The 10,374-nt window shown below is 47.0% G+C and overlaps 1 protein-coding gene across 1 annotated transcript; it reads left to right on the top strand.

The window, feature by feature from the left end:
• Positions 1-2,539: 2,539 nt before the first annotated feature.
• On the top strand, positions 2,540-5,514 carry LOC119361564 (probable 1-deoxy-D-xylulose-5-phosphate synthase 2, chloroplastic). Its single transcript, XM_037626713.1, has 4 exons — positions 2,540-2,614; positions 2,736-2,906; positions 3,060-4,796; positions 4,920-5,514. Exons 1-4 carry the CDS (start codon positions 2,540-2,542, stop codon positions 5,064-5,066), a joined length of 2,130 nt encoding a protein of 709 aa, XP_037482610.1. The 3' UTR covers positions 5,067-5,514.
• The last annotated feature ends 4,860 nt before the right edge of the window (positions 5,515-10,374 follow it).

The raw sequence follows: 10,374 nt of genomic DNA, 5'->3' as shown, positions 1-10,374 counted from the left end.
GTCCATCTGACGAGCAGAAAAGTGTCTGACGAATAAAAAAACAGTCTCCGCCAACCGGCTAGCCCCGGTAGTGTGCAATAGCCAAGCACATCGGCAAGAACAGCTCCGGCAAATGAACACTCTTAGCATCGGGGTAAATGTAGAGAAAACAACCTCAAATGACCGATTAACCTCGGGAAAAACGAGCATGCGAGTGGGCAGGATAGACCAAGGAGCGAGCATGGCAACACTGTGGAACAAGAGATGCGGTAGCCCGTCAGTGCCAAACAAGTAACCAGCCATGGGAACCAACATCCATGTGGTCATAAAGCCGAAGCAAGATCCTCACAACACATGGGACCATGGGCTCCTCACCCACCGACTCAGACATGCAAGGAATCGGCGTGGCAGCCCCGACAACATCCAGCATCCGAGCACACATGAAAAAACCTGACCAACAACGCCCCAAACACACTCCAGACAAATCCCCACACTCACACCCACCCGCAGGGCAAAGCCGGCTATGCAATGCTAACATGTTGACCTAGGGCGCATTAGCCTACCCGGCTCGCGCGAACCAAACAACCCAAGAGGCATGAATGACACTGACATGCCGATCTGGCCTCACCCGACGCATGCGGACCAACGCACGAGACGACACACACATGCGTAACGAAAAACACTAGAAAAAGATGACCCTGAGCGTGTCCGCGACCCATGCATCATGGGACCCCCGAGAACGCTGAGGAATGTCCACTAGGCAAGCACCGGCACGGCACAGATCGGACGGCACGGAGCAGGCGCCGGATGCGCCCAGGAGACGGGTACTCTCCCATCTTTTATAGGAGTGTAATGTATTTGTGTGCGTCTATGCTTTTGTGATCCAAATATCAAAGGATAGCAATAGCAAAGATAGGTAGTACTGCACTCGACCGCTATAGAAATTAATGTCTTCTTCCCCCTAACAAAATTAATGTCTTCTCAATTATACTCTCTCTCGATTGATCTCTTACTTTTCTCGACTCACCGATTTTACTTGTCACTAGCCAACAAATTTGCCAAGGGTAATTTTACCATAACACGTCTATAATCATGCGCCTTGGCCACCGTGCCGAAAATAATACTCCCTCCATTTTTGTATACAAGGCCACTATCAAAATTATAATTTGCAGCTATACAAGGCCACTAACACAAATTGATGTAAAATTGATGAGGTTTGTCTCGTACTAGCAACCGAAGACATTAACACCTCATGCATGCATGCGGGAGTGAGAAGATTGATTTGATTGCACCGTATTAATCAACCAACAAGGAGTGAGAGAGTTGTCTTGTTGTGTGTTGGAGAGAAAATACACATTAATTAACACGTCAAGCAAGGAGAGAAAACTAGCTTGCAACATTGATTTAAGTAGCCATTAATTTTTATCTTGATACCTGTAATGTGAGTTTATGGCCTTGGCCTTGTATAAAAAATGGAGGGAGTACACTTTACATAAAGGAACGGAGGGAGTATTAGGATAACGATGTTGTGGTTTGCCAGCAGAAGAAAAACATGGCTAACAACGCTCCAAGAAAAAACAAGGTGGTTTCTAGGAAGAGAGCCAACACAATTATCATCCTCACCCCGAGGAATATACGGGAGGAGATCTACCTACTCGTATAGGGAAAGTTCCAAAACGAAGGCCATGCAGCAGCGAGGGCCGTTAATTGGACGTGTCCAGAGAGAGAACCAGACGTGGTTGGGACAAGGCATCTTCTTGCGCACAAGTTATTTTTTCCAGAGTGGGTCAGCACACGCGATGCGACTGTGAGTTGGTCACCTCACGTGATGTGCGACTCTGACTGCGTGAGATGATTTCTTGAGTGGGTCAAACGTGCAAGGTGAGCCGAGCCAGGCATGCTACAGGTGCTGAGATAATGTAATACTCCCTCCGATCCATATTATTCGTCGCAGGCTTAATATCCGTTCGGTCTGAAGTTATTTGTCGCTCAAACGGATATATTTAGCACTGAAATACGTCTAGGTACGTGCATTTTAGTGCCAACTAATTCCGGACGAACATAGTATAACTTGTATTAAATTAAACTAAACACAAGTAATATGAATAGGAGGCAGTATCAATCAAACAGTTCACACCTCAAGTTCGGTATTGCAGATGCTTTTCTTGGACTAAGCTCTTGTCTTTCATGGTTATCTAGCAGACAGTACAGTACTAATCACACCACGTAATGTAATACCAAGTCTTTAGTTTATGGATGTGACAAATTGATTATGAATAAGTTCTTGTCCCCTAGGCAAAGAGCCATCAGCATTGCGGCTTTGTGATCTCCTCCTGTTTTTTGTCCTAGCCTATTGCTTCTTCTGATGGAATCATGGGAATGGATGGGTTAGCATCTGGAGTGTGCTCCTATATAATAACCACCTCCTACTCTATATCGCCTTCACCCCACCCCCACCCGGGCTCCTCATCTTCTCCTCCCTCTCATCGCCTCTACCGGCTGAGCTTCTGGAAGCTCCAGCAAGTAGCTGCGCCGTGTGGACGTCCACGGCGTCTGTCCAATGGCGCTCCAAGCATCGCTACCTTCTGCGTTCCTCGCGCCCCCGGCCATTACTCATGCTTCTTGCTCGCGGCAGGTACATGAGGGTGATTGATCGCAGGCAAAATGGATTGAATCTTGCGTGTTAACTTTCGCTGTTTGATGGATGTGTAGTGTTGCTGACAGGGTGATTATATATGTTCGTCGTACGTTTGCAGTTCAAAGTGCGTGCGAGCGCAGCGGCCAGCGCCGGTGATGGCGGGAAGGTGGTGACGAGGAAGGAGCCAACGACGGGCGCGTGGAAGATCGAGTACTCGAGCGAGAAGCCGGAGACGCCGCTGCTCGACACCATCAACTACCCCGTCCACATGAAAAACCTCTCCACCACGGTATAATATATTCGCCTCCAGTAACCATTTATAGAGAATGTCAATAAATTCTAAAATTCATTTCGCCGCCCAGTAACCATGACCCTTTTTAATCTTTTTTCTAAAATCTTTAGTATAGTATCGTTTGCTAAATGAATTTGGTTCGCGTGGCAGGACTTGGAGCAGCTGTCCGCGGAACTCAGGGCGGAGATCGTGCACACGGTGTCCAAGACCGGCGGCCACCTGAGCGCCAGCCTGGGGGTGGTGGAGCTCTCGGTGGCGCTCCACCACGTGTTCGACACGCCCGATGACAAGATCATCTGGGACGTCGGCCACCAGGCCTACCCGCACAAGATCCTCACGGGGCGCCGCTCGCGGATGCACACCATGCGCAAGACCTCCGGCCTCGCCGGCTTCCCGAAGCGCGACGAGAGCGTGCATGATGCGTTCGGCGTCGGGCATAGCTCCACGAGCATCTCCGCGGCGCTCGGGATGGCCGTCGCGCGTGACCTCCAAGGCAAGAAGAACCACGTCATATCCGTCATCGGAGACGGCGCCATGACCGCCGGACAGGCCTACGAGGCCATGAACAACTCCGGCTTCCTCGACTCCAACATGATCGTCGTCCTGAACGATAACAAGCAGGTCTCCCTCCCGACCGCCACCCTCGACGGCCCCTCCAAGCCGGTGGGCGCGCTCAGCAAGGCGCTCACCAAGCTCCAGTCTAGCACCAAGTTCCGCCGGCTCCGGGAGGCCGCCAAGACCATCACCAAGCAGATCGGTGGCTCGACACACGAGGTGGCCGCCAAGGTGGATGAGTATGCGCGCGGCATGATCAGTGCCTCGGGATCAACGCTCTTCGAGGAGCTCGGGCTCTACTACATCGGCCCTGTCGATGGTCACAGCCTCGAGGACCTCGTGACCATTTTCGAGAAGGTTAAGTCCATGCCGGCGCCTGGGCCAGTGCTCATCCACATCGTGACGGAGAAAGGGAAGGGGTACCCGCCGGCGGAGGCTGCTGCGGATAAGATGCACGGCGTGGTCAAGTTCGACCCGACCACGGGGAAGCAGTTCAAAACCAAGAGCCCCACGTTGTCGTACACGCAGTACTTCGCCGAGTCGCTGATCCGGGAGGCGGAGGGGGACGACAAGGTGGTGGCGATCCACGCGGCCATGGGCGGCGGCACGGGGCTTAACTACTTCCAGAAGCGGTTCCCGGAACGGTGCTTCGACGTGGGCATTGCGGAGCAGCATGCCGTGACTTTCGCGGCGGGGCTCGCCGCCGAGGGAATGAAACCCTTCTGCGCCATCTACTCGTCGTTCCTGCAGCGCGGGTACGACCAGGTGGTGCACGACGTGGACCTGCAGCGCCTGCCCGTGCGCTTCGCCATGGACAGGGCGGGGCTCGTCGGTGCAGACGGCCCTACACACTGCGGCGCATTTGACGTGACATACATGGCCTGCCTGCCAAACATGGTGGTCATGGCGCCTGCCGACGAGGCCGAGCTCATGCACATGGTCGCCACCGCCAACGCCATCGACGACCGGCCAAGCTGTTTCCGCTTCCCCCGCGGCAACGGCATTGGCGCCGTGCTTCCTCTCAACAACAGAGGCACCCCCATTCAGGTAGGCAAGGGGAGGGTGCTCGTCAGCGGCAACAGGGTAGCACTTCTAGGATATGGCACGATGGTGCAGGCCTGCCTGAAGGCGGCCGAGGCGCTGAAGGAGCACGACTTGTTCATCACCGTCGTCGACGCCCGCTTCTGCAAGCCGCTGGACACGGAGCTCATCCGTGAGCTCGCCGCCGAGCACGAGATCCTCATCACCGCCGAGGAGGGCTCCATCGGAGGCTTCGGCTCCCACGTGGCGCACTACCTCAGCCTCAACGGCCTCCTCGACGGCCCCCTCAAGGTAAAGACCCATTCATATACGAATACAATAGTGTTCCTTTGTGAAGAAAACGGAAACATTCCTCATTGGAAATTTTTAGCATTGGTCGCTGACGGTTATATTTGGCATGTGATGTTGTTGCAGCTGAGATCGATGTTCCTGCCGGACCGGTACATTGACCACGGCGCCGCGGAGGACCAGATGGAGGCGGCCGGGCTGACGCCGAGGCACATCGCCGCCACGGTGCTGTCCCTGGTGGGTCGGCCACTGGAGGCGCTCCGCCTCAAGTGAATCAATCATCCAACCAGCATGTGTCAGTGTTACACACCCACATCCACAATATGACTCAGCACATAAAATAACGGAACTGCTGCTGCTCCATATTCCCTAACTGTCCCGGTGCATGAACAGTACATGCTGCCTTTCGCAATGGCGGCAAGGTCTACGTGTGGGGCTGTGGGCTACCGCGCATGCCACCATGGTGGTTTCTGCCAATTCGTTGGTGCAAGTGTTGCTTTACGCAAAACAATCCTAGGAAGGGCTCGACAATGCTACAACCCTAGGTAGCTAGCTGGAGATGCCATGCTAATGTTCGTCAGTGCGCATGTTCCAATGCTTCCAAGTCCAGAGCAGATACATTGGAGCCTTGCTTCGAGCCGGTGGATAGATACATTTACATACATACATATGCATGCATCCATATGCTTTCCCCTTGGGTATTGTACAGATGGTTATTGCACGTCTATTAATTAATTAATTAATTAATCAGACCATGTAATGAAATATCTTGCCTTTAGTTTACAGGTGTGGCAAATGAAGTGGTTTCCTCCTGTTTTTTATCTCCTAGGAAAAGAGCCAGCATTGCGGCTTGTGATTTCCTCCTGTTTTTTGTCCTAGTGTAGTGTTTGCTTTGATGGAATCATGGGAACGGACGGGTTAGCATCTGTAGTCCACGTTGTTAGGTGGCAGAATATTCCCAGGTGCCATGATTTTCATGAGCTCTTGGCTTCATTCTTTGGAGTACTAGCAAAACCCCACATTAAAAATCATGACATGACCTCAGTAAGAGAAACTTAACAGCTGCTATCTTCCATGGTTACATAGCAGACAGTATAATATCAATCAAACAGTTCACACCAGAAGTTTCATATTGTAGATGCTTTTCTTGGATTAAGCTCTTGTTTTTCACGGTCATGTAGCTGACACTATAATATTATCAGACCATGTAATATAATACCCTGTCTTTAGTCTATGGATGCAATAAATTAATTATGAACAAGATCCTGTCTCCTAGGAAAAGAGCCATCAGCATTGCGGCTTGTGATCTCCTCCTGTTTTTTGTCCTAGTGTATGGCTTGTTTTGATGGATCATGGGAATGGATGGGTTAGCATCTGGAGTTTACGTTGTTAAGTGGAAGAATATTCCCAGGTGCCGTGATATTAGTGAGCTCTTGGCTTCATTCTTTGGACTATTAGCAAGATCCCATATTAAAATCATGACATGACCTCAGTCCGGAGAAACTTAATAGATGGCATTAGGCATTTCCGGTGTCGAAAGTGGAATGTTTGAGCTCGAGCTTCTTGGAGCCCCTTTTCGAAAACTTCAAAAATTGTACTCTATTATACTATGACTATAAAGGTCCATCTTTTTTTTTCTAGCACGCACCAAAGTGTATTTCATCATGATTTTTGAATTTATCAAAAAAGCAAGCTCCATAAGGCATTTCCGGTGTCTTTCATGATTATATAGCATATAATATAATATCAATCAAATAGTTCACATATGAAGCTTCGGTGTTGCAAATGTTTTTCTTGGATTAAGCTGCAAGTACAAAAGGTTTGCTGCTACTGGTCATATTAATACGTCATAGCTTTCAAAACTGGTCATATTAATCCAATCCAGCTGGGAAATGCCCCCGCATTGCGCGTCTCCTACGACTTGGGTGGCCACTTGATCCACTTTTCCCGGGCAGTGATACGTCTCAAATGTATCTATAGTTCTTGATTGTTTCATGTTACTATATTATGACTTTTGTATACTTTTTATGTCAAATGAAATTATTTCTCTGGACTAACATTTTAATTCAGTGCCTAGTTACAGTTGCCGTTTCTGCATGTTTTTATACTTTAAATTCAATATCTACAGAGGTCAAAAAAATCTGTGGATATAATAGGATTTGTTTTGGGGTACAAAGGTTCTAGAAAGCACCAGATGGGGCACGAGAGGAGCTAAAGGGGCTCCACTCGGACTGGTGGCGCAACCAGAGCCTTGGCCGCGCCCCATGGCCGTGTGGGCCCCACCTGCACCACCTTGCGTTCATTCTTCCACCTATAAATGTATGATATCATAATTACCCAGACAGCAACTCTACCATCAAACAGATACTCTGGTGAACCGGGACAGGAGACCTAACCCAAATGCAAATATCTACATGCGAAAGTTAACACGCAAGATCGAATCAATTTTCCCGGCGATCTAGAGGTAGCGATGTTTGGGGCGCCACTGGAGAGACAATGTGGACATGCACACGGTCCAACTACTTGCTGCAGCTTGTAATAAACTATTTCAAGTACAAGTAAAAGCCCAGCTGGTACATGAGATGGGAGGGAGGAGAAGATGAGCAACAATAGTGGGGTGGATGCGATACAGAGTAGGAGCTGCTTGTTATATAGGCACACGGGAGAATGGCTGATGTCATAAAGATGACCAATGTGGAGAATCAAATTCGAATTGGAGAAAAAGGTAGCTGTGAGAACTTGAAAATGTTGCATTAACTGGATTGTGATGAATTTACTTTATAATCTGAAGTAGCAAATAGCAGTAAAAATTGAAAATGTGACTTTAGTAGGGTTTGGCGATAAGGAAGCCACCAACACTTAACTTAGTCATGTCAGCGCTGCCATGGGTTCTTGTGCCCTCCATCGGCTACTATGGCGGCGGAAGGAATCGGGAACACTGGGTCTGTGTGTCTGATCCTTGTCACATAGGGTCTTTTGAGTTTTTTGTCACTCATGAAGTTGGGGCGGCGACGTCGATGAGAAAAATGGCTCTTAGATTTTTCCCAAGTTGATACTTTTCCTTGGAGTGGCGCAAATGATTCAAAGAATGGAGTCGATCAGCATGCTTCATCTGCGTGATTTGTTTGTTCATGGTGCCTGCTTCCTGCGTTGCGGCATTTTTTCGTTTTCCAGTTCCATATCTGTCTGATGATGCTTATCTAAATACGGCTCCATCGGGGAAGTTCATAGATTACTGTCCCCTCCTATACCTGGCCGGAGTGAGGATTATCATTTGGTCCTCATCGATACCGGTTCTCTGAGAAGGCAATATATGCAGACTGTGGTCGCCGTGTCTTCTGGTTTATATCGATGACTTCCCTATCGGTACTACTACGAGTTCCTGGATTTCGAAAAGGGTGCTCTGATAAGGCGGAGGCTCAGATGCACTAAGGAGCTCTACATACCACACGCCACTTCAGATGTAGAAGGAAGACAATGTTGATTTCTTGAAGGACTTGACTATAATTTTCTATTCTTATAATTCAGACCATGTCATGAATATATCTTTACTACTAAAAGGGAGTCTTCGGTCATGATGGTAGGTTTGGTGTTTGTTTGCCGCCCCTCCTCCCAAAACCCACGTCATGCATTAACTCAACCAAATCAAATCAAAATCAAATCATACCAAAACCTCAACTAAATCAAACAAATTGTTGTTTTCCCCTGCTCATACCAAAATCAAATCAAATCTTATCAAACCTCAACTAAATCAATATGGTCCTTGTCTTTTTCTGCCCATACACAAATCAATATCTAACATAAGATTGGTGTAACGTATATGTCGGATAAGATTGTTGTTGAATCACTCAAATATGTATGTCTTCACTGCAACAAACTGAAAATTAGCTAGTAGCTTCCTTTTTTTTTGCTAGAAAACTTAGACAATTAGCTAGTAACTTCCTAGAAAACATTCAAATGCAATTATACTTTTTTAACATTGATTAGTGATACATACACGGAAACATTTGGACTAGTAGGGTGAAATAATACGATTAGAATTGCCAGAAATAATAATACTTTTATAACATAATTTTTCATAATTTTGCGCATGTCCATGTCATGAATACTAGTATAAGTCTATTCTCAATCCAGCAAAAGTTATCCCTCTGCAAAGAAATATAAGATAATTTAGACTGCTAACATAGTGATCTAAACGATTTTATAGATTTTTTTTACAAAGGGTGTATAAGTCTACTTTGTGGATGTTTTTTCACGATAATGAAACAAGAAAAAGCGTACCTCTAGCATGCGTGCCTAACACTCGCACATCACGTGTGGTGACCAACTCACAGTCACACATCACGTGTGCTGACAAACCCAGGAAATGGTAAGACCGAGGCGAAGCTAAAAAAGAAGCATGTGCGCAAGAAGATGCCTTGTGCCAACCACGTCTGTTTCTCTCTGGACGAGTCCAATTAACGGCCCTCGCTGCTGGATGGCCTTCCTTTTGGAACTTAAAAAACGATCTTCGTGTTGGCTCTCTTCCTAGAAACCACCTTGTTTTTCTTGGAGCTCTGCCCACCATGTTTTTCTTCTGCTGTGAGCATGCCGGGACGACGCAGCGGGCACGGGGTCACACTGTGCAACAGAGTTCGACTGAGACAAATCTACTTAGACACTTTTGCTTTTGTGATTACCAGAAAGCACCCTCGCGGTAATTAGATTTGACCCAACATTAAGGATTGTCCAAATTGAGACGAAACTAATTTATACGGGGGTCCATGGCAGCACCGTAGCTTTGCTAGTGCTATACTTTGATATTTGGACCACAATATTATCTAAGTTCATATTTTTCTTTGTAACGCGGTATAAACATAGACACACACAAATACATGGATACAGTTACCCTTAGGAATATACCCACGTACATCCAATCACTATAAGGATTTCGAGAGACTGAGCCGACAAATTTTAAGATTGACAAAGTCACCACAATGGGTGACGGATCTAGGGTTTTAAAACAGGGTGGTCCACCTTACAAAAATGATAACAAATAAATATTACCAACAGCGCAATAGCAGCGTAAATCAATTGGACAATGTCACAATGTATTGCAATGTACTTACCAAACCTTGCCCTAATTAATATATCAATCACGATTGATCAACTGGACAACCGTGACACAGAAACCACAATGTTGACCTGTCCTAACGAATGAAAAATTGGGACTGGCGCCTGCCTCAGTGGAGCTGCAGGCTGGCTGGTTGCTGCACCTGGTGGGCGGGGCAGGGCTTCCTTGATGAGGGATCGCGGATTAAGCGTTGACACACTGTTTATATTATAAATATATGATGAATATTTTTTTAATACAGTGAACCTTCTTATAAAATACACTAAACATTTTTTAAATATACACTGAACATTTTTTAGTATCTTTTGAATATTTTCTCCGTATATGCTTAATATTTATATAATACACGATGAACTTTCATGTAATCAACGGTGATTTCTTTCTAAAGGAACACTAATTATTTTTAAACACATACTGGACATTTTTTATTTTTTTTAAATTAGAAGTTTATCATTTTAAAAATCCTAA

The sequence above is a fragment of the Triticum dicoccoides genome, chromosome 2B, assembly GCF_002162155.2.
Source record: "Triticum dicoccoides isolate Atlit2015 ecotype Zavitan chromosome 2B, WEW_v2.0, whole genome shotgun sequence".
NCBI classification, from domain to species: Eukaryota; Viridiplantae; Streptophyta; class Magnoliopsida; order Poales; family Poaceae; genus Triticum; species Triticum dicoccoides.
The sequence above is the reverse complement of the archived record's forward strand: the minus strand, read 5'-3'. Positions and strand labels throughout refer to the sequence as shown.